The 23,645-nt window shown below is 34.7% G+C and overlaps 1 protein-coding gene across 3 annotated transcripts in view; it reads right to left on the bottom strand.

Moving 5' to 3' along the window:
- The window catches only part of Lnpk (lunapark, ER junction formation factor), a 57,446-nt gene that overhangs the window by 17,926 nt on the left and 15,875 nt on the right, over positions 1-23,645 (bottom strand). For all 3 annotated transcript variants that reach the window (XM_048345208.1, XM_048345209.1, XM_048345207.1), the window contains 4 exons: positions 16,908-16,966; positions 10,413-10,453; positions 7,485-7,568; positions 7,348-7,399 (listed from right to left, as the gene is read on the bottom strand). In XM_048345208.1, coding sequence (XP_048201165.1) covers positions 7,348-7,399; positions 7,485-7,568; positions 10,413-10,453; positions 16,908-16,966 — 236 coding nt within the window. The remainder of the gene's footprint in view (positions 1-7,347; positions 7,400-7,484; positions 7,569-10,412; positions 10,454-16,907; positions 16,967-23,645) is intronic.

Raw genomic sequence — 23,645 nt, 5'->3', positions numbered from 1 at the left:
TAAAATGTAAGCTATTAAATATTACAAGCTATGCTTAATTTTCAGGTGAAACATACCTCAAAATATGAGTTTTTCACATAAATTAAAGAATAGTCTATTTTAGACTATATTGTAAGAAGCCATTATCTTGCATTTGTTGAGGACTGAAGACTGCTTCCTCTGAATGTACATTTACTATTAACTGACATACTCCTTTAATATTATTCATTTGCTACAGAAAGGTAAGTTCTTTAACTAGTTAACAAAGGACATAATATCTAGTGGTCCATAAAAAATTAGCTTAATAATTCTAACTTTAGGCAAAGAAAAAATATGTCATGAAAGAGACATAAATGGGGAAAAAATGTTGCATCATTTTCAGAGGAATATGTGGTGAAGGATTACAGTATCACTGATACTATGTAAAATACCAATCTATACTTGGCAAAATGTTATAAAACATTCTGTACTCTCACAACTTAGAAGATCTAAGACTTTTTTATTCACTTTTTTATTTTATAATTTTCATTCAGTTCCTATATTTAATTGTATAATACTAGCCTCCAAAAAAGAATTTTAAGCATTTTACATCAATCTGGCAAAATATCATGAAGAGTAGTCAATAAGGTAAATTGACAGGATGGCTTAACATTCTCATTAATGATCAATTATCAACTTAACAAAATTTCCAGCTGGGCCTTCGGGCATATGCCTATAATCCCAGCATTCAGAAGGATGAAGCAAGTGAACTGCTTATAGAGATTGTTCCTTGGAATGGAGATCCCAAATCTTACAAGTATACCACAAGGCATTTTTCTTGTAGTGAATCTCAAAGTCTTAATAAGGCACCTAAGAGGACAGTATTTTGGAAGGAGGAGGGGGAGAGTCAGTAATGGGGATTGAACTCAGGGCCTGTACTTGACTCTATTCTATCCATTTTCCATGTTACCACATAAAAGTGTTCTTAATCAAATATTCAAAGTTTCTAGTTGTTTACTATGTTACACATAAGATAAAGTCCTACTCTATAATTTTCTATACAAAGCCTTTCATAATTTTATCCCTCCTTCACATGAATGCTACCTTCCCTTCTTCAAGGCTAAGATACTCTTTGTAATCAAGTTTGTCTTCCTGTCATTGTCCAAGGAGTGATCTCTTTACCTAAAGGGTACTTTTCCAACTCTCTTCTCATAGAAAATTATTGTGAGTCATGCCCACCTTCTACCTAATTGTAGTCTTTAGCATACCAAATTGTTCATTTAGATATGTATACCCCTTTCACCACGAGTTAATAGGCAGAAACTGAACATAATCTCAGAATGTGGCAAGGTAACTAGCAAAGAGTCTGAGCTTAATAAAGGGCTATAAAATGAATCTGTTTTCCTACTACATTTCAATTTTAAATGTCCAAATGCCTATTACCCAATTTACATGGTATGATACACAGAATAATGGCTTCCCACAGAAGTCTACGATCCCTTCCCCAGAGCCTAAAAATGTTATGTTACATACAACGGATATTAACCGTGCAGACAGAATGAAGACTGAGTTTATGTTGCCTGCTACATTGAGAATCTCAGCGTAACTTCAGACCATATTAAAAATCTATCTTCAAGACAGAAATTTGCTAATATACACCACTTACCAACCTTACACTGAGCTTACCTTTTTTTTATTTTTCCTGGCAGTCATGGGGCTTGAACTCAAGGCCTCATCTCTATCCCTAGGATCATTTTGCTTGAAGGCTCACATTCTACCACTTTGAGCAACAACTCTGCTTCTAGTTTTCTGATGGTTAACTGGAGATAAGTCTCATGGACTTTTCTGCTCAGGGTGGCTTTGAACCACAATCCTCAAATCTCATCCTCAGCTAGGATTACAGACATGAGCCACTCATGTCTGTAATCCTCATGAGGTAAACTCAGCTGAGTTTACCTTTTTGTTGTTGTTATTCTACATCTCAAACCTGCAGTTATCCTAACATTCATTGTTTTGGAACTTATGATTTACTTTTGGTGTAATCTGTCTTCTCTCTCTCTCAACTTTAAACAACCTGCACCTTGTCATTCACCAAGTCTCATTTAGTAAATGATTATTTTTGAAATTTTAAATAAAAATCAAGAGTTCTAAAAAAAATAAGATTGTTTCCTCTTTCTTCAACTCAATACATTAAGCAACCACTCTATGGCTAAAATACTATATAAGCACCACTGCATAAGTTTCAGAGGTGTAAACAGAGGTGGCAAGCAAGGACAAGACAAACACACTAGCAAATCTAAAACAAAGTGCATGTCATAGAAAGCCAATAAAATATTATGGAGAGTTCAAAGGAGGGGAATTAACTAAACTCAGTGAAGACGGAAAAAGGATTTGTGGCAATAGTGGCATTTAAGATTAAAATTTAGAAATGAATGGGAATGTCATTGTCATCGTGGTAATATTTGTTATCTACCTTAAGTGGTAATTTTAAAATAAACTTTGGTTTGGTGCCCAACATACTGGGAGTAGAGTAAGTCTATTCTCTTTCCTTGAATCTGTTTTGTAATTGCTTGACAAAAAAAAAAATATATATATATATACATATATATATATATATATATATGAATTTGCAAGATTAAAGTCTCTCAGGATGCTTGGTCTGAGAACCTAGCCACCAGGTGGAGAAGCCCAAGGGCTCCACAGAAAGGGCTATGTTGAGAGGAATCAGCCACTAGAACAAACTACAGTCCCACAAAATAGCCAAGATGAGTTACCTCCCCCCAACTACGACCAAACTATAAAATGATGAGTAAATTAAAACATCAAGTTTGAGGCCAGGAGCTGGTGGTCTACACTTGTAGTCACAGATACTCAAGCTGCTGAGTTCTGAGGATCATGGTTCAAAAGCCAGCCTTGGGCAGGAAAGTCTTTGAGACTCTTATCTCTAGTGGTTCAGCACTAATCTCAAGCAAAAACAAAAACAACAAAAAATACCTCAGTGGTAGTACTCAGGCCTGCATTCAAGCTCAGGACTGGGGGCAGGCAACCACTAAGTTTGGGAATGAACAGTTTGTTACATGATTTTAAAAAAGAGTAATAATGCACATTTGTCACTTTCATTTTACAAGGTAATCCCAGACTTTCGTATTTCACACATATATCAATAAAACAGCAAAATATAAAGAAATCTTGTACTCACTATGAAGAGCAGAAAAGACATGACTTCTATCATTTTTTAATTTTTAATTTACCTTATATACCACTGGAAAACAATTTAGTAAACTCTAAAAGCCTACTTTTATATAAGAAGTTGTAATCCATTCACAAAAACTATTAAGCTTTTCTACAACATTAACTGACTAGACTTAGATGTGTCAGGATACAACTGACTTCTGTTAATTTCCTTAGTAAAAGTACAGGTTGTGTGTATAGGTAAAATAATAAATTGGTGATGTCCTTTGAAAAAAATTATATAGAGTAGTGTCATGGGATTCATTTTTAGCTATGAGATGGCATTTTCCAGTAATCTGACCGTTATCCCCACTTTACTTACTCCTATGGTCATCATCTAGTCCTAGAACCTTGGAATTAACAAGAACTGATCACTCCCAAGTTTCAGCATCCCATTTTCAAAGCTTGTTTGCTTTGTCAATTATTCTAACCACAATGGAATCTATAATTCATTAAAAATTATAAAGGGTCAGCAAACTTCATTTGGAAGGTCCAAATGGGAAACATTTTAAGCTTGTAGACCACACCAGGTCTCTACTGTATATTGCTATTTTTAAGACTGCTTAAAAATATAAAAATCAATTCTAAGCTAAAGAGCCATAAAAGAAAAAGAATCGGTCATGGCCCACATTTGCAGGCTACAGTTTGCAGGCTCCTATATGAACAGTATCAACCCTCTCTCAGGTCCTTATTTCCCTTATGATCATCTCAGATTTCACAAGCTATTGTTACAATCTCTCCCTTATATAGTAACTTCATTTCCCAGTCTCACTAGTTGAAATGTCAACCCTGTCTGAAACCAACTATCCATGCCTGAGTGTACCCCTACAGATGAATATTAAAAACACAAACAGTCTAGGCACAGTCTAGGCACAGTGTCTTGTATTTCCAGCTAATCAGGAGGTAGACCATGTTCTCAGTCGGCCTTGTTACTAAAACAGGCACACTTCTAACAAAAGCTACCTTTTTAACATGAAAACTAAATCACATCGCTCTTGCCTACTTATGACCAGCTCTCAAATAATTGTCCCCACTATCTCCTGTATCATCAGCTATTTCCTGTCTGCTAGGCCATTTCTACTGACATACAAACATGCTAGTATTTCTTTCACATACCATGCTTGCATATGTATGCAAAATGTTTCCCTCTATAGCCACCCATTTATTCAGTTTTCTAAAACTTCGCTTTTCTCATTGTCTTATACTTTTTTACTCCCCCCCATTTCTAGTCCAGCTTTTTGCCCTTATTCCTCTACTAAAGCTATTCTTCTCACCAACAACCTCTAAATTGCTAAAAATTAAATAGCCTAGCTCTTGAGCAAAAAGAAGCCTGGGACAATGCTCAGACCCTGAGTCCCTAGCCCAAGGACTGGAAAAAAAAAAGTAATAATGACTAACTCACCTACAAAAATGAAAAGAAACAAGGTTAAACCAAACTAATTTATCATTCCCCAAAATAGAATAAAATTGGGGTAGAATTCAGAATTTTTTTAAGTTATGAAAATTTCAAAACAGGAATGAATTACTATACTCTTGGAAGAATAAGTTATCCTAGAACAATATACCCACAAGAAATTGTGTGTGTGTATGTGTGTGTGTGTGTGTGTATCAAATTCTCACGCCATTATTTTGCTCATGGCTAGTGCTATATCACTTGACCCATGCCTCCAGTTCAGGCTTTTTCATGGTTAAATGGAGATGTTTTCTCAGATTTGTTGACTAGGGCTGGCTTTGAACTGGTATCTTCAGATCTCAAACCTCTCAAATAACTAGGATACTTGTGAGTCACTGGTACCCAGTTCAGAAGAAATTTTTTTAAACAAAAAATCAGTATATTTTCAAAAACATCTTAAGGTCAAGAAGCATTTTACATTCATCTCTTTATTTACTAGTGTTCCTGTACATTAAATACTCAGTAGCTATTTTTATGACTAATATTAGTCACAAAAGAATCCAAAGCAGAAATTAACAATAGTTTTTCTATATTAATGGCATAAAATCAGAAGAAAAAAATTAATTTGGGCTGCTAAGGACAGTAAGTCTAGATTCTTAAGATCAATCATGATACCTAAACACTAAGTTGTAATATTTGAAAACATTGGTAAAAGAATCACTAACTTTTCTCTTTTTAGTGCATTTTTTAAGTGACAGCAACAGTTTTCTGCAAGATAACATTTTTAAAAACATATTCATTAGGTTATTTTTATTCAAAGTATCACTGTAAAATTCATACATATGAACACATAAGATGATGCTAAGCAAAATGAACTCCAAGTTATGGAAGCAAATGGTATGCCATTGTTGTTATTTTCAACATACCATGTGAAATTATGCCCTTTTTCTTTTGTCTTTCTTTCCTGTGGTTTTAGCCCTGATATCACTGTAACAGATTTTAGTACTCTGGCTATTGTATATATGTGTATTGAACCTAGGGAAAGGAAAGGGAATACCTTTGTCGAGAGACAAAGGATAAAAAGACAAACCAATGCAACAGCAATATTTACAAAACTATTTGGTATAAACCAACTGTACAACTCATGTGGGGGGAGAGGAAAATGGGGAGGGATGAGGCATAGGGAAAAATGAGGGAGAACGTACCAAGTTGGATAAGAAATGTACTCACGGGCTGGGGATATGGCCTAGTGGCAAGAGAGCTTGCCTCGTATACATGAGGCCCTGGGTTCGATTCCCCAGCACCACATATACAGAAAATGGCCAGAAGTGGCGCTGTGGCTCAAGTGGTAGAGTGCTAGCCTTGAGCAAAAAGGAAGCCAGGGACAGTGCTCAGGCCCTGAGTCCAAGGCCCAGGACTGGCCAAAAAAAAAAAAAAGAAATGTACTCACTGCCTTACATATGAAACTGTACACATCACTTTACACATCACTTTAACAATAACAAAATGAAAGTCAAAAAATAAAAAAAGAAGAAGCAGAGCTATGCATCAAGAACACTAGCCTTGAGCAAAAGTAGCTCAGAGACAGCTTTCAGGCCCTGAGTTCAAGCTCTACAATTAATTTTTTAAAAAAGAGTCCACAGTCTACTGTATTGTTAATCAGTTAGATCTCTACAAGTTATATTCATATCTATCTACAAGTTATATTTATATCTATAGCTGAAACTTGGTACCCTTGGAAAATTATCTTCATTTCGCTCATCCTTCCTGGTCTATAGGCCAAAACACTTCCTTAAATACCTGCTAGAAAAAGGTAAGAATTATAGAAAATTTACAGATTATGAAAATAGTAATTTCCCTGTAAGCACATATATGTAGTTTATTTTATTCATGTGAATTTTTATTAAGAGAGCAGTCTAAAAAGAAAGTTAGTGTTTCTATAAGCCAAACTCCTTCCTATGGAAAAGTGAGAGGATGAAATTCTTCCCACACAGCCATGCCAATTAGAAAATCTAAAATTATGGCTTATTTCATATCCTTGATCATGTGAACATTTATAAAAGGTTTATATTTCAAAATCTAAATGCCATTGTAACTTTACAAACAAGGATACAATTTTAATGAATTCAAGAATGGAATTTGATATTTTTAAGTAATATATTGTATATTACAACAAGATGAAAGAAAATCAATACAAACTGAAAAAACATTCACATGCCGGTCTTGGAAATTTTTTATGTAACGAGTTAAATTGACTTCTAAAATTTTATATAGTGTTTTTGACACAATATTGACAATTAATAATATGGTAATAAAGCTTCAAATATTATTACTACATAGAAGTAATTGAATTATTTTTTCTCATTTCTAAATTTCTTTTCTTAAAAGCGTTTAGAGGATGCATAGAAATCACTATTATATTCCCAAAAATAAATCATAAAAATATAGTTTCATAGCAAATAATCCAAGAAACTACTTTAAGCAAAAAAAACTTATAAAATATTGGTAAAATTATTTAAATTTCAAGAGACTAAAACCAGTTATATGTGTTAATATCAATAGACATACAAAATAACCTAACTTACCAGTATATTCCCATAAAATAAAAATTTCATTGACCCTACGTCATATCTCAAATGACCAAGTACAAGTTAATAAGGAAGCATTCTACCTAAATTTGTACACACCACCAACACACTCATGAACTCACTTGGGTAAAAATGGATCTTTCCAACAGCAGCAGCAGTTTCTACAAAGTTATTTACCTTGTCCGGGTCTTGCAGTTACAGCTGTTCCAGCAGATGGCGGCTCAAACTCCTGTCAATTACAATAATGTTTAAATTATAATGGTGTACTACAAAGTGTAAGCTATAATTACAAACAATAGTCATACCAGGCTTACCTTTGCTTTCTTCGAGTCTGGATCAAACCTTTCAAGAATTAATTTAGCTGTTTTGTAAGTCTCTTTTTCCATGACTTCTTCAAGCTAAATGAAATTTCCACAAATTGTTACTTTTTAAAACACAAACTTATTTATAAGTCCTATTCAAAAAGCATTAAAGTATTAATGTTTAAAAATACAAAGGCTTAGCTCTCCTCTTATTTTATTTAGAACATATATTAGTAGGACTCCCTACAATCAGATAATTAAAATTCAGGTTTTAATATGGCTTCTAACCTCTAATATGTTACTTGTATTTAACAGCTTTACTGCAAGGAAATACTAAATATTGCTAATTGTTTACATATAATGAGGAGAATAATTACATGCACCAACTTCAATAATGGAATGTGCAAAAATCTATCAGCCATCATTATTGGAAGTTATTAGACATGACAAGCAAATGACAGGCAATTTCTGAGATTTATTTCCTCATAGCACTTAATGCTATTAATTTAAAGAAGGTCGTTAGCCAAGAGCTTTACAGAATAAAATCTCTGTGCCAATTAACTGCTGTCAGCATCGATTTTAGATTATTTATTAGCAGAAGCAATTAGCTTGCTGCAAATGCAGTGAAAACATGTAACTGGGAGAACAGCCATAGAATTTGTTCAAATGACTTTGAATGCTAGTTCCCTCCTCTTCCCTCTTTTTACTTACATTCAAACAACTTCAGGAAAATTCCGAACACAAAATTAAGTAAAACTTTTATGCTCACACTAGAGACTGTAATTAAAATACTTCATAATTATAGCACTCTGTTTACAATGTACTCAAGTCACTTTATAGCTTAAGACATGAGTTTAACTGTAAAAGTAATCTTTAGTAAAGTATCATTTTAGCAGTTATGGCAAAACAACTGAAAAGTTGAACTTCAGTACAAGACAGTTATGGTATGAGAAATACCTAAAAAGACCTTTTCCTTCTCAATGACTACCAATAACCTCAACGCTTCCTGTTCATTAAATGTCATACTCAATCTAATGGACATTATTTTAAAACACAACCCAGGGCACATTTATTAAGCTAAAACAGTTAAAAACATGCTGCTACAATAGAACTTAATAGTTTCCTCGTTAAACACTCAATTCAACATTTTAAAAGTTAAGTGCTTGGAAGATTTACAAACTTCAATTAAGTAAAACTAAAAATTATCCTGATTATTTCAAAATTACAGTAAACTTTCAAGTATAGAAAACCGAATATTCTGATCTCAAAGAAATGTTTGTAATTTCAATTTAGAGTTGGGGGAAAGTATTAGGGATGGAAACATAGAGAAGATACCATGGACTATAGCCCCAAGCAACAATCTACATATTCCATGTAAAATTCAATTAATTCTCTGATCTCTAACAATTTGGTGTTTGATGATTTCCAGACCCAAATTGTGGAATATAAATTTATGCAATGATCAAAAATAGCTTCTATTGGGGGCTGGGGATATAGCCTAGTGGCAAGAGTGCCTGCCTCGGATACACGAGGCCCTAGGTTCGATTCCCCAGCACCACATATACAGAAAACGGCCAGAAGCGGCGCTGTGGCTCAAGTGGCAGAGTGCTAGCCTTGAGCAGGAAGAAGCCAGGGACAGTGCTCAGGCCCTGAGTCCAAGGCCCAGGACTGGCCAAAAAAAAAAAAAAAAAAATAGCTTCTATTGGAATAGAAGCCACTAGGCTGATTGTGATTAATATAAATATGTTTTTTAGTGTCACTGAAGAAGTAAATTTATAGTTTTAACTCATTTTAAATAATGTAAATTACTTAAATTTACACATAGGGCTACTGACTACCGATGTGGACAGCACAGCTCTAAATTAAGGCTGTTGCTAAGCTTGAAAAAATTAGATACAAGTATGACCTTTAGGAAATACACAGAACTCAAAATCAAAGTGCTACTTCAACAAATTATGGCAATGCATAATAGATTATTCAGTGAGTATTCATTTGTGTATCATGTTTTATTTGTCTTAAGTAAGATCATTTATAAAAACCCTAAAAGGTATATGTCCACTGTCCTTTTCATTTGCCTTTTTTTAACAAAGTTTCTCACAATACCTTAATTCACACAATTATCATATAATATTTTAAGTGAATGTTTTAAATAGGTATTTTGATCAGTGTGGATAAAAGAGACTTGACCCTGAACTGAATGCTATCACACTCAAGAGAGTCTTTAGCTGGGAAATGGTGGCTCACACCTATAATCCTAGCTACTCAGGAAGCTGAGATCTGAAAATCATGGTTTGAAGCCAGCCTGGGCAGAATAGTCCCCAGGAGACTCTCAACTCCAACCCTGGTGGAGCTGTGGCTCAAAGTAGTACAGTACTAGCCCTGGGCAAAAAAGCTCAGGGAACTCAAGCCCCACCACCACTAAAGAAAAAGAGAATCTTTTCATGATTCCTTCAAGGGCTATTAAAGTAGTAGTGAATAGTGTGGCTTGCCTAGTTACAAACATTTTCAAGTCTGCGCTGTTACTCTATTAAGAGATTTTCACTAATCACAAAACTCTACAAACCTCTGTATTCTAGACATGTGATACTATGAACATTTAGCTGCTCCATCACTTAAAATATTTCATCAGGTATTTTCTTTTCCTTTTGTCCTGCTTTCTCTTGTACATCAACCACTCCACTTATCCATGAGATGTGGTCCACACACCTAGTTGGCACCTCAAATTTCAGAGAGTATCACATTTTACATATTGCTGTTTTCATACATATGCCCAAACACACATATATACACATATATAAGTTATAAATTACAGTAAGAGATTAAAAACATAACAAGAGTCATAACAATATATTCAAAAGTGATTTAAAACTTACAAATTACTTGTTAGCTTATATAATTAATTTTAACTGAGGTAATAATTTTAAATAAAAGTTAACTTACTATTTTCTTCTTCCGTGATTTTAAATCATCCAATGCTTCATCTAGAAAACAAAACTTGTCATAACTAAGTCAGATGTTAAAATACTTGAAAACATGTCAAAATATATAACCACAAGAAAAGTTTCTCAACCCTTAAGTCACCAAAAAGTTCCTAAAGATAGGTACTGCGAATATTGGTATCAATCCATAAACACATTACTTTAATTGAGCATACTCATGTTTGAGAACACATTTATAAAAGTAGATTCAATTCTTCTGTTTGCCATTTAGCATGTCATTATATCGCAACTTAATCCACTTCCAACAGAATATAAGTAGGAGCTCCTCAATTACACAAGTAAATACACTGATATCTGAATAAATGCCAGTGGAACTATAGGTTGAGCTTAACACCACAAATTAGCATGAGAACAGAAATTGTACTTTTGAACTTTTCTAGCACTTTTTAAAATTTTTTTTTGTTTTTTTTTCTTTCTGTTTTTTTTTGGCCAGTCCTGGGGCTTGGACTCAGGGCCTGAGCACTGTCCCTGGCTTCTTCTTGCTCAAGGCTAGCACTCTGCCACTTGAGCCACAGCGCCACTTCTGGCCATTTTCTGTATATGTGGTGCTGGGGAATCGAACCTAGGGCCTCATGTATATGAGGCAAGCACTTTTGCCACTAGGCCATATCCCCAGCCCTTAAAATTGTTTTTTGTCATTATATTAGTCTCTTTTCCTACATGGCTTTGCCACAGTAGAGGGTTTGCGTATATGTACTGTTTTTACTTGAAATAAATATTTGGCTAAATTCATTAAGAGCCATTATCAACAAAAAGCTAATTCCCAAATCTAGGCAGCAAAAATTAATTTTCAAAAGCACAATGTTTGAAAGTGGTTCTATTCATTCAGTAATCTGGACTGACAGCATGGTGAAGCACACCTGGAATCACAGCACTCAGGAGATGATGGTGGGAAGACCAAGAGTTCAAGGCCTACATTGTGAGACAATTTAAAAAACAAAACAGAAATCTGGTTCTAGGTTTAAACTATCACAATAAAACTTTACCACCGCTATTCTATCAAACCTCTATGTAATAACGCAAGCAAGATGTTCAGCTTCTACTTCTAATGAAGGTTGAAACTAGCAATGGTAAAGTCTATGACGGCAAATGGACCATTAATTCAATGATGTTGATAGACTCAAAAAGCTCTGCACAGTAACCTGCTATTAAGTAATAGGATGAATAAACAGTAAATAACTCTTACAGTTTCATAAACTTAGTTTAGCTAAACCTTTTTCTCCTTCACACATATTTTTACCACCAATTGTTACAACATATCTTAGCAGATTCTGCTCAGGGTGAACTGAATTCAAGTGTCTCTCAACTTTCAAAATATTCTCAGCAGAAGCTGTTCCATAAATAATTTTGCAAAAGCTAATTCTTCAGCCATTTCAGTCTCAGAGTTGACAAATTATAAGTGAACAGTATCAATAACTTGTCAATTCATCAAGAACCAAGAAAGACCACTTGAAATTATTTGCCTTATTATTCACATTACTCCTAAATTCTCCAAGCAAATATTCTCACTGAAAGACTATTCATGTTAAACAAGTTTGTTTCCTCAGAATACCTTTTCTAGAGCTGAAATCACATACAGTTTAAGTCCTAGCTACTCAAGAGGCTGACATCTGAGGATCACAATTCAAAGCCAGCTCAGGGAAGGAAAGTCTGCGAGACTCTTACCTCCAATTAAGCAATTAAAAAAAAGCCAGAAGTAGCACTGTGGCTCAAATGGTAGAACAATAACCTTGAGCACAGAAGCTCAAGGACAGTGCTCAGGCCCGGAGTTCAAGCCCCACAACTGGCAATAAATGAATACATACATAATACATACATACATACATACATACATATATACATACATACAATTTAACTCATCACTGGTTAAAGGCTTTCTTTGCTTCATAAACAAGCCACCTAGCATTTTTTTTCAGGCTGAACTCTTTTTTTTTCTTATTTATTGTCAAAGTGATGTACAGAGAGGTTACAGTTTCATATGTTAGGCCTTGGGTACATTTCTTGTACTGTTTGTTACCTCCTCCCTCATTCACCCCTCCCCCTCCCCCTTTTCCTATCCCCCCATGAGTTGTTCAGTTGGTTTACACCAAATGGTTTTGCAAGTATTGCTTTTGGAGTCGTTTGTCTTTTTATCCTTTGTCTCTCGATTTTGTCATTCCCTTTCACTTCCCTAGTTCTAATACCAGTATATACAGTATCCAGTGTACTCAGATGAGATACAGTGATAGTGCGGGTAGCTTTATGAGGAAATTCTGCAAAGGTGATATATTCCACTTTAAATTTCTGATTTATTTTTCAGGTCCTAGGGCTTGAACTCTGTCTGGGCACTGTCTCTGAGCTCCTTTGGCTCTATCACTTGAGCCAGAGCACTACTTTCAGTTTTTTCTGTGATTAACTGGAGATAAGAGTGTCATGGACTTTCCTGCCTGGGCTAGCTTTAAACCAAGATCCTCAGATCTCAGCCTCCTGAGTAGCTAGGACTACAGGGCTTGAGCAAACCCGTGCTTGGCTTCATGATTCTTTTGTAGTTATTTCAATTCCTTAAAATGTAAACATAGGACCAGGGCACCAGTGGCTCACACTTGTAATCCTAGCTTCTCAGAAAGCTGAGATCTGAGGATTGCAGCTCAAAGCCAGCCCAGGTCCATCAAATCCTTTACTCCAATTAACCATCAAGGGGATGTGAATATGGCCTAGTGGTAAAGTGCTCATCTCGTATACATGAAGCCCTGGGTTCCATTTCTCAGCACCACATACACAGAAAAAGCCAGAAGTGGCGCTGTGGCTCAAGTGGTAGAGTGCTAGCCTTGAGCAAAAAGAAGCTAGGGATAGTGCTCAGGCCCTGAGTTCAAGCCCCAGGACTGGCAAAAAAAAAAATTCAACCATCAAAAAAGCCAGAAGTAGAGCTATGGCTCAAGTGGTTGAGCACAGCCTTGAACAAAAAGGACAGCTCAGTCCCTGAGTTCAAGCCCTAGTACCAACACACATATACACATACACATACACATACACATACACATACATATACATATACATATACATATACATATACATATACATATACATACATACACACACACCTGACTTCATGCTTTCAGAAATATGTAAGATGGCAAGGCATACACACACACACACACACACCTGACTTTATGTGTTCAGAAATATATAAGATGATAAGACAAACTTTCATAAAATCTACTTTAAGCATACATATAAAGCCTATTCAAATTAATTATTTAGATGTTAAAAAATAAAAAGGGCACCTGAAACAAACTTTTTTTTAATCTGGTCCTGGGGCTTGAATTCAGGGCCTGAGCCTCTTTGTGCTCAAGGCTAGCCCTCTACCACTTGAACCACAGCACCACTTCTGGCCTTTTTTTGAGTAGTTCATTGGAGATAAGAGTTTCAGACTTTCTTGTCCAGGCTGGTTTTGAATCACGATCCTCAAATCTCAGCCTCCTGAGTAACTAGTATTACAGGCATGAGCTACTAGCACCCAGCTAGAAACAAACTTATTTAAAAAATTTATATATCAACCATACCCAGACTTGCCTATTTACAAGTTCAAATTTCTGAGGATTCTTCTGAAATAAGGTTTTGCTATTTTATTATTCCTGGGAGTCAGAGAGCACTTTTGTTTTAAATTTCCTCCTATTCTCTCATTATCTAAAATAATTTCCTTAATCTGATTTTTTAAGTGATCAGCAATTTTTTAAACTAGAAATCTTTTCTTTTTTTTTTTTTTTTTGGCTAGTCCTGGGGCTTGAACTCAGGGTCTGAGCACTGTCCCTGGCTTCTTTTTCTCAAGGTTAACACTCTGCCAACTTGAGCCAAGTTTAATATTTCTGTACTAAGTATTAAAGCTTTTCCAATGAAATTAGTCTATTTCAAGTCCTAGGAGCCTAATCCACTTAAGAAAATTTAAAAAAAAAAAGAATAAAGACAGGGAAAGAATAATACTATAGTCATATGTCTAAAACTTTGTAATTTCTATACACTTTATAGTTACACTTACTACCAGTAACAGTCCTATCAAATCAATTATTTCTGTTCTGTTTTATAAGAAAACTGAGTTCAGAGAATATGTTTAAATGAGAAAAAGATAGCTAGTGTGACTGAAGCAAAAATTGGGGGAAGGGAGATGAAGTCAGAGAAAAAAGCATCAGTTGAGCCGGGGGCTAGCTACTCAGCAGGCTGAGATCTGAGGATTGTGGTTTGAAGTCAGCCAAGATAGGAAAGGCTGTGAGATTCCAATTAACCACCAATCTCCCATTAACCACCTAAAAACTGGGAGTGGAGCTATGGCTCAAAGTGGTAGAATGCTAGCATTAAGCAAAGTTCAGGGACAGCATCTAAGGCATGCCTGAGTTCAAGCCCCACAACCATCAACAACAAAAAAAAAAACCACCATAAATCAGAAAATCAAAGTAACAGTTCAGATTTTATTCTGGTTACAATGGGAAGCCATTAGAGAAGTTTAGGCAAAAGAGACATAAGATCTTATATATGCCTTAAAGGTAGACCTAAGAAACCATTGTAGTAGTGAAAACAAGAAATGATAACCACTTGAAGAACTGAAACTGTAGTAATAGAGGTTAGAACTGGAGATAATAATGACATAACTTACTGTTAAAGTGAATTAGTATAAAAAACATGAGAATGACTTCAAGATTTCTGGTCTTGTGATAATTTTACAGGTTAATTTTGACTGGGATACAATGTATCCAGATACCTAGTCAAACCTAATTTCAATATCTGTGAGTACATTGAACTGACAGACAGGGGTAAAGCTGACTGCCTAATGAAGTGGCCCTCATCTGATCAGCTGTAAACAAAACAAAAGGCTTAATAAGATGGAACTTCCTCTGAATGATTGCTTTTGTTTGGGATTTCATCCTCCCTGTCTGCATAGTCAAATGAATTTCAGCTTTTCCTAGATCTCAAACCTGCCAGCTTTCAAAATAGAGCATATACCATTTGGCTCCTATACTTCTTAGACAGGGACTTTCAAAATAGAACATATACCATTTGGCTCCTATGTTTCTTAGACAGGGATTGGAACTAAATCATTAGCTCTCCTGGGTCTCTGGCTGGCTAACTGTAAACCTCAGAAATGTTTGTGTCCATAATCACATGAGTAAATTCCTTACTTGAGATAGATAGGTAGGCAGGTGATAGAAGATACATACATACATACATACATACATATACACATATATACATACATGCATAAACAGGTAAATTTTCTTTTGGTTCTATTTCTCTGAAAATAGTGCAAATATTATAAATTAGTTGCATAGTATAATGTATGTATATATGTAGTATGTGTATTATATGTACTGTAGTACATATACTATAGATACTACATGTATTATTGTATGTATGTATTATACACACAGTATGTATACTGTAATATATATACTATAGTATACATACAGTATGTATACTGTAATATATATACTATAGTAACATATATACATGTATAGCACATATAGTACTAGTTGGTACATATATACTGTATTGTATATTTACTGTATACATAGTAGTATATATTATAGTATATATACTATATAAACTATAGTATATATAGTATACTGTATATATACAGTACTATACTGTAGTATATGCATATACTACATATTTGTAGTACAAACTTTATTTGGATCATAAGTTAGACCAAAAAAAAAAAATAAAGGCTAATGACACAAGACAATTGGAAATGTAATAGTATTATATTTGATATGTTATCATTCTAAGTATAATAATGCATTATATTTATATATCTTTTAAATATCTGTTGCTGTTGTAGACATATAACATCTGAACATAGCTCAAAATAAAGAAATAGGTGAAGGTAAAATCAGACATTATTTCAGTTAAGTAATAGGAATATGACAGTTCATTATACTTTTGTATAGTGAAAAGTTAAAGCAAGAAAAAAGTGTGTCATATAGAAAGTTCAGTTAAAACGAAATGTGCACATCTCTGTCTGGTTAATTAGAATTTATCATTTTAAGACCCCCAAATCTTTAAAACTTACATATGTATATACAATATACACAGAAGTAGATTTTTATCATGATTTTTCCTTTCAAAACAAAAGCCATGGGGCTCTGAAGTTAAAGAAAGTGATACAAATAGCAAAACAATCAAAGTATGTGTACTATATTTTCCTCCATATAACTTTTGCATAAAGATAAATTTACCAAACATGACATCTTAATTTAAACAAATGTTTTCGTATGAAAAAATTCTAAACAAGTCAGAAACAACAGAAGCTAAAAATAATACCGCCCTCTATATTCATAACCCTTCACACATGCTTTATCATAAGAAAATCTTCATATTTATCACATTGTCATTTCAATACACTATGCCTTAAAAATTCAAAGCTGCAAGATAATGTATTTTGGTATTTACATTTACTTATACTTACTATTTCTTTCTGTTCTCTTGGAAAAGAAGAAAATAAGTACTGTTCTTATGCTCCAGATGCTAAAAGAGAAGCAAAATTTAAAACAAAAAACATCATTACAACATATGAATTAGAAGATATTACAAGATGAAATTAGATAGAATCAATCATAATTTTTTTGTTATATAGTAAATATTATAAACCCACTTCTTCCTGTCAGAGGACATCAGAAGCCTACCAGAACTCTTAAAGGAGAAGTTCTCTATTTAAAATCCATTAACCTATGAGGGTCCTTTCAATTGAAAAATTGTCTTCATGTAGATAAGTGCAATTCTCTACAGAAATCAATGTTTGCATTGATATTATGCAATTCTATCTTACTGTACATCAACTCCAGTTTTCTTACATATTCTCATGTGTCAATGGACAAGTACAATTTCATTTTATATAAATGTAACGGCATTATACAATATATTACCCTACTTATTTAACATTGAGTCTTACCTACTTACCACATAACTCATCTTTTGTAAAATCTTACCTTCAAATGTTATTGATAAGAAAATTTACTTAAATATTTTATGAATTCATTAAATGGTAATTCCTTTGTCCAACTACTAAATAATAATCAAAATATAATTTTTAAAGGTTTATGAGCATAATTCTTTACGCTTTTCATTAGTAAGACAGCAAATGATATTGAAAGAATTTAAAAAATAAAGAAGAATCCTAACTACAAGGTTATAAAAGACATCTCTTAAATTCAATGTAAATATAACAATATACTTTTTCCCCCATAAAAATGGCAAAAATGCATACATGTTACTCACCATTTTAAATAAAAACAGATTGTATCTGAATATACGCCTGAAAATTAGTAATTCACTCTGAAATTAGCATTGCTATTTTGGGGAGCCAATCTGCAAGTCAACCAGCAATGCTTGTTTCCTCATATGCAGACCTTTTAAGTTTTCTTCTCCCACCATCAATATTAGTCTATATGACCATTAATACAGGCAGAACTAATAAGATGTCACTTCAAAGTAAAGTGATAAAAAAAAAAAACTACAGCTTCCATTTACAGCCTCCTCTTTTATTCAATGTCTTTCTCTTTCTTGGGTTACCCATTCTGAGAGAAGCTAGCTGGGATAATATGAGAACAATAAGAGAAGTCGATGGAAAGGTTTGTATGGTAAGAAAAAAAGAGCTAGTATAAATACTCGGCAAAAGAAAAAAAACTGAAACTTCCTAACAACAGTAGGTATACAGATGGAAGCTTAGAAGGAAATTCAGAAAAAATAGATATAAATTACATAGATAAAAAAATGATATAATACTATGTCAGATTTCATCTTTGTATTTGGATCCAGAACCCATTTTGGAGGTGGCAAACAAACGGACTTTGACACGATTTATGACTACTTGGATTATGTAAAGAAGCACAAGTCTAATATAGACTTAAAAAACATAGCCCAATAAAAGAAATTAATCTAACAGTAAACAAACAGCAAAGGTTCCAACATGACTATCTTCTATGAGGGTGTAGATTTAGTTAGACCTTTGGATGACTGTCTTAAAGCCAACAGCTTAACTACAAACAACAATAATGCTGTGCTACTTAGCTAAGCTGCTCCCAATGTCTCCTGCCCGGTGGGCAAAAACAGTAAAGATATAACAAATATTTGTTTTTTTATGTTAAATTCTAAGGAAATTTTTGCATGACAATAACTAGTATAATTTTTTTAAGTCTGGTGCTTCATATGAAAACAAACAAATAACTAGCACCATATTCCCACATGGCATTTGGACAACCACCTAAGCAATAAAGATACTAATACTACCCTAGTCAAGGGAAAGGAATAAGGAAAGAAGTTAAGCACAGTGCTTACTTACGTTCCTCAAGATCCTATATTAATGAAAAATCACAATAGTCCCCCTTTATTCATATGTTCCAAAACATACATCAGCACCACCCTTGCAGTAGATATCTGAAACCACAGATGTACTGAACCCTTTATATACTGTAGTTTTTCCTATATGCCCTGCAGCATTGGTACATATTACCAGTGTTAATTTGTCCTTCCATGTTTTATGCCTTGATGCCTCATTGTATCACTAATCTTCTCTTTGGGGCCATTATTTAGTAAAATAAGAGTTACTTAAACACAAAAACTATGATACCTCAACAATCGATCTGATAACCAAAAGGACTACTAAGGGTTAGCATGTATAGAATGCTCTTGGACAAAGGGACAATTCACATCCCAGGCAGGACATCTTCATTACACTACTCAGATCAACATGCAATTTTAAAGTGATGAATTGTTTATTTCTGGAATTTTCCATTCAATAATACCTGTGTCTAACAGGTAACTGAAACCACTGAAAGCAAAAAGCAATGAGGAGAAACTCTGCTGTATTACTTCTCTACTGTAAACCCACTGAATTAGCTAGCAATCTGAGAAGATTTAGAAAAAGAGTACAGAGAAAGATGAGACAAAGAGAAGAAATCACAGCAATGGTAGAATGACTACCTAGTGAGGCCAAGTTCAATCCCTAGTGTTACCAAAAAAAAAAAAAAAAAAAAAAAGGCAAAAAACCCTAATTAGAAAATTCAACAAAAAGATATATACAAAATAAATAAACAGGGCTGGAAATATGTCCTAGTGGCAAGAGTGCTTGCCTCATATACATGAAGCCCTAGGTTCCATTCCTCAGCACCACATATATAGAAAAGGCCAGAAGTGGCGCTGTGGCTCAAGTTGGCAGATTGCCAGCCTGGAGCAAAAAGAAGCCAGGGACAGTGCTCAGGCCCTGAGTTCAAGCCCCAGGACTGGCAAAAATAAATAAGCAAATAAACAAATAAGCATGAAATATCATTAGCTATCAGGAAAATATAAACTAAAACCACAATAAGGCTGGGCACTGGTGGCTCATGCCTATAATCCTAACTACTCAGGAGGCTGAGATCTGAGAATCACAGTTCAAAGACAGCCAAGGCAGGAAAGTCCATGAGAATCTATCTCCAATTAATCATCAAAAAAACATAAGAGCCAGCATTATTGGCTCATACCTGTAATTCTAGCTATTTAGAAGGCTGAGATCTGAGGATTGTGGTTTGAAGCCATCCTTGGTAGGAATGTCCTGAGTACTTTATCTCCAATGAAGCTCCAGAAAACCAACTAAAAAGCTGTGGCTCAAAAGTGGTAGAGCACCTAGGCTTGAGTGAAAAAGCTCAGGGATAGAAAGTGACTAGGCCTTGAGTTCAAGCCCCAGGCAACACACACACACACACACACACACACACACACACACACACACACACACACTAACTTTAACTACACACTTAGAATAGTCAACAGGCACCAGACAGATCATGCCAATGAACCTAAACCAGGCAGATAAAACTTGGACACTCCAATTAGCCAGCATATAAAGCTGGAACTAGAGGTATTTTTCAAGTGGTAGAGCACTATCTAAGGGAGAAAAAAAAAGCAAGAGTGCAAAGCCCTTGTTTAAGTCCCAGTACTACAACACACAGACACAAACACACATAGTCAAAATAGAAAACCGTGACAATACTAAATGTTCACAAAGCTGAAACTAGTTCACTCATGCATACCTTAGTGAAATGTAAAATAGTATACTTATTCTGAAAAAGTTTAGCAATGTCTTACAAAATTAAACATGCACAGACTTTATGTCTCAACATCTATACTTGCATATGTCAGAGAAACCATTTTCATACAAAAACCTACATACAAATGTTCGTAACAGCACCATCTAAAATACCCAGAAACAACCCAATGTCTTTCAGCAAAGTATGACACACAGTAAGCAATACTATGTAATAAAAAGGAACAAACTATTAATATACTATACAATGTGGATGGATCTCAGAAAATATAATGAGATAGGTACAGTGACATTGATCCGGCCCACTCAGAATTTCCCTCAAAATGTTGTTTTCCAACTTTCTAGCTGGACTGAGGAAATATCTAGTACATGCTAGTTATGAAGAGAAATGAAATATCTTGTGGTTAAGTCTTCATTCTATTTACCACCACATCTACTTTTATATTTTTGTATTTTATGCTTTTTGACTGTCATTCGCCAGGACAATTCTATTATTTGTTGGATAACTGCTCTATGAACTTCAAAAATAAACAGCTCACTGAAATGCAAGTTGCAATAGTTGAGAACAAGGTCACAAGTGTACATAAGGCAAATTGAGAAATTGCTCTGCAGCTTAACAAACCAAGAAATACTAGATGCAGGTGACAAAAAAAAAAGCTTGAGGAATTATATATTTAAGGAAATGAAATTTTCCTTTTTCCCTCAAGTAAATCATATTCTTATCAGGTTCATAACATTTTCTGGTCTCTATTCTTAGAAAGATCTTCCCTCAACTCCTTATACAAAGGATATGAAGAATAAACAGAAACAAAAAATTCAAATGCTGCCAAAAACATGGAAATACCTAATTTAAAAAACCATCAACTAGAGAGGATTACCATTATTATTTTGAGTATTCTTTCATACAATATCTCTGCGGATATAGATGCCATCAAATACTGTATATATAATGTTCACTAATCCCAACTTTTGCCACACTGGTTCTTCCTTAAGCTTTATTTCTCAACTCACAACTTGCTCAAAAGAGGTCTTCCAGAACCAACCTAATTTTATCATATCACCTACTGCAAAAAGAAAAAAGAAATTAAAACTGTTTTCTTGTATCTACTTTTTTGTGTTTCTAATCCCAAATTCCATGACAGTAAAATTTATTGCACATTGCTCTTTTCAAGTCATTCAAAATATTGTAAGATACATTGTTACAGGAAATCCCTCATACTCTCAAAAGCCACTTCAGCCTTCTGCCTCTTGGGAAAGACAGTAGCCTTTCAGCCCACCCTCACCAAGTCCACACAGGGAAGAGACAACAGTGCTTTCATGTACATGATTTTTCAATTACCTTAATACTGTTTTTATTTTGTTTTCTTTTGAATGGCCAGCCATGATGACCCTCCCTGCTTTTTAATCCCTCCACAAAAATTGCACACATATATGAAGAAAGGCTTTCAATCTCCCTGAAAATGGGTTGTAGTGTGAAAGTGGCCAGGACTCTCCTTTACACTAACTTGAGACCAGCTCAATAAAAATGTACATCTTGAAAACAATAGGACTGCTTTCCCCATCATCAGGATCTAGCCCAATATCTATCTAACTCATTGCAGACACCTAATGGTACTCAATTAAAAGATGAGGGCTTCATTCTTAACATTTACAAGCTGTAAAATCTTAAATCTCTCATTCAAATTTTTATCCTAAGCTTAATAATTCTATTTAATCATTCATCTGACTGATAGATCTGGAAAACACATGGGTATTTTACTATTAGAGGGGTTAATAAACTAGTTCATGTTGTTCCTTCCCTATTGAGATGAATGTCTGAATATTCTAAGCCATAAACTTGAGCTTTATCCTTAATGTGATTCGTCCTCCTCACTCAAATTTAACCAATCACCAAAAGCTTCTCCATATTACATCAATTCTATCTCCAAAATCTCTTCATTGAATTCACTTCATTCAATTTATCGGCTCCTCTTAAACCCCACCACTTCATTTCAAAGTTCATCATTTTTCTCATCAACTACACTAACCTCCTAACTTCCTGCTCTAGATCCAATCTTATTCCCCTCTAGTTTTCTTCATTCTGTACTCTCAGTGGCCATAATGGTTTCCCACTATTTTTAGAATAGTCTAAAATCTTTAGTCTAGCTACTCAGCCTTTTTGCTGTAATCTAGACTTTGGCCTGCTTTCAACTTTTTTAATCCACCATGTTCTAGCCTATCTTAGGGCCTCCAAACATGCTGTTTTTTTGGCCTAAAATACTCTGTCATGTCACATAACTGCAGATGAACGTATTCTGCAGATCAAATCCAAACACTTTTTCAGAGATCTGTAATAATTTCAAAGATATATTTTCTCTAGTCTCAAAGGGATTTCTAGTTTTACAGTCTTATAGTTATCTAGACACTAGTGTAAAGAAAATTTGCTGATCTAACTAGTTATTTGTTGATTCTAAAATAAGAAGATTCTCCTGGATTATTTTGGAAGGTATATATAACCACTTAAGGTCTTAAAAGTAGAGCTTTCTACTCATTAAGGGAAAAGTCAGAGATGCAGAAGTTGGTCAACAGCCGAAGGCTAAGGCAGATTCCCCATTTCAGAACATGGGCCAGTTGATACTTGATTTAGGCTTATAAGACTCTAAGTAGAGGGCTGGGGATATAGCCTAGTGGCAAGAGTGCCTGCCTCGGATACACGAGGCCCTAGGTTCGATTCCCCAGCACCACATATACAGAAAACGGCCAGAAGCGGCGCTGTGGCTCAAGTGGCAGAGTGCTAGCCTTGAGCGGGAAGAAGCCAGGGACAGTGCTCAGGCCCTGAGTCCAAGGCCCAGGACTGGCCAAAAAAACAAAACAAAAAAAAAAAAAAAAGACTCTAAGTAGAGATCTAGTCAAGCGGCCTATACTTCCAGACTACAGAATTCTAATACAATGTATGTTGTTTTAAGCTGCTTAAGTTGTAGCAGCAATGAAAAACTAACATCAAGGCTCTTCTTTGACCCCTTGTCTCGCCCCAGACTGTGTTATGGGACCTTGTTAAATGCTCCTGTAGCATTCTGTTCTTCTTCCAATGACAGGACATTCATCATATTTATTACTTAATGTAGGTAGTCTAAGATCTCTACA

Source organism: Perognathus longimembris, chromosome 4 (genome assembly GCF_023159225.1).
Source record: "Perognathus longimembris pacificus isolate PPM17 chromosome 4, ASM2315922v1, whole genome shotgun sequence".
Taxonomy (NCBI): domain Eukaryota; kingdom Metazoa; phylum Chordata; class Mammalia; order Rodentia; family Heteromyidae; genus Perognathus; species Perognathus longimembris.
The sequence above is the reverse complement of the archived record's forward strand: the minus strand, read 5'-3'. Positions and strand labels throughout refer to the sequence as shown.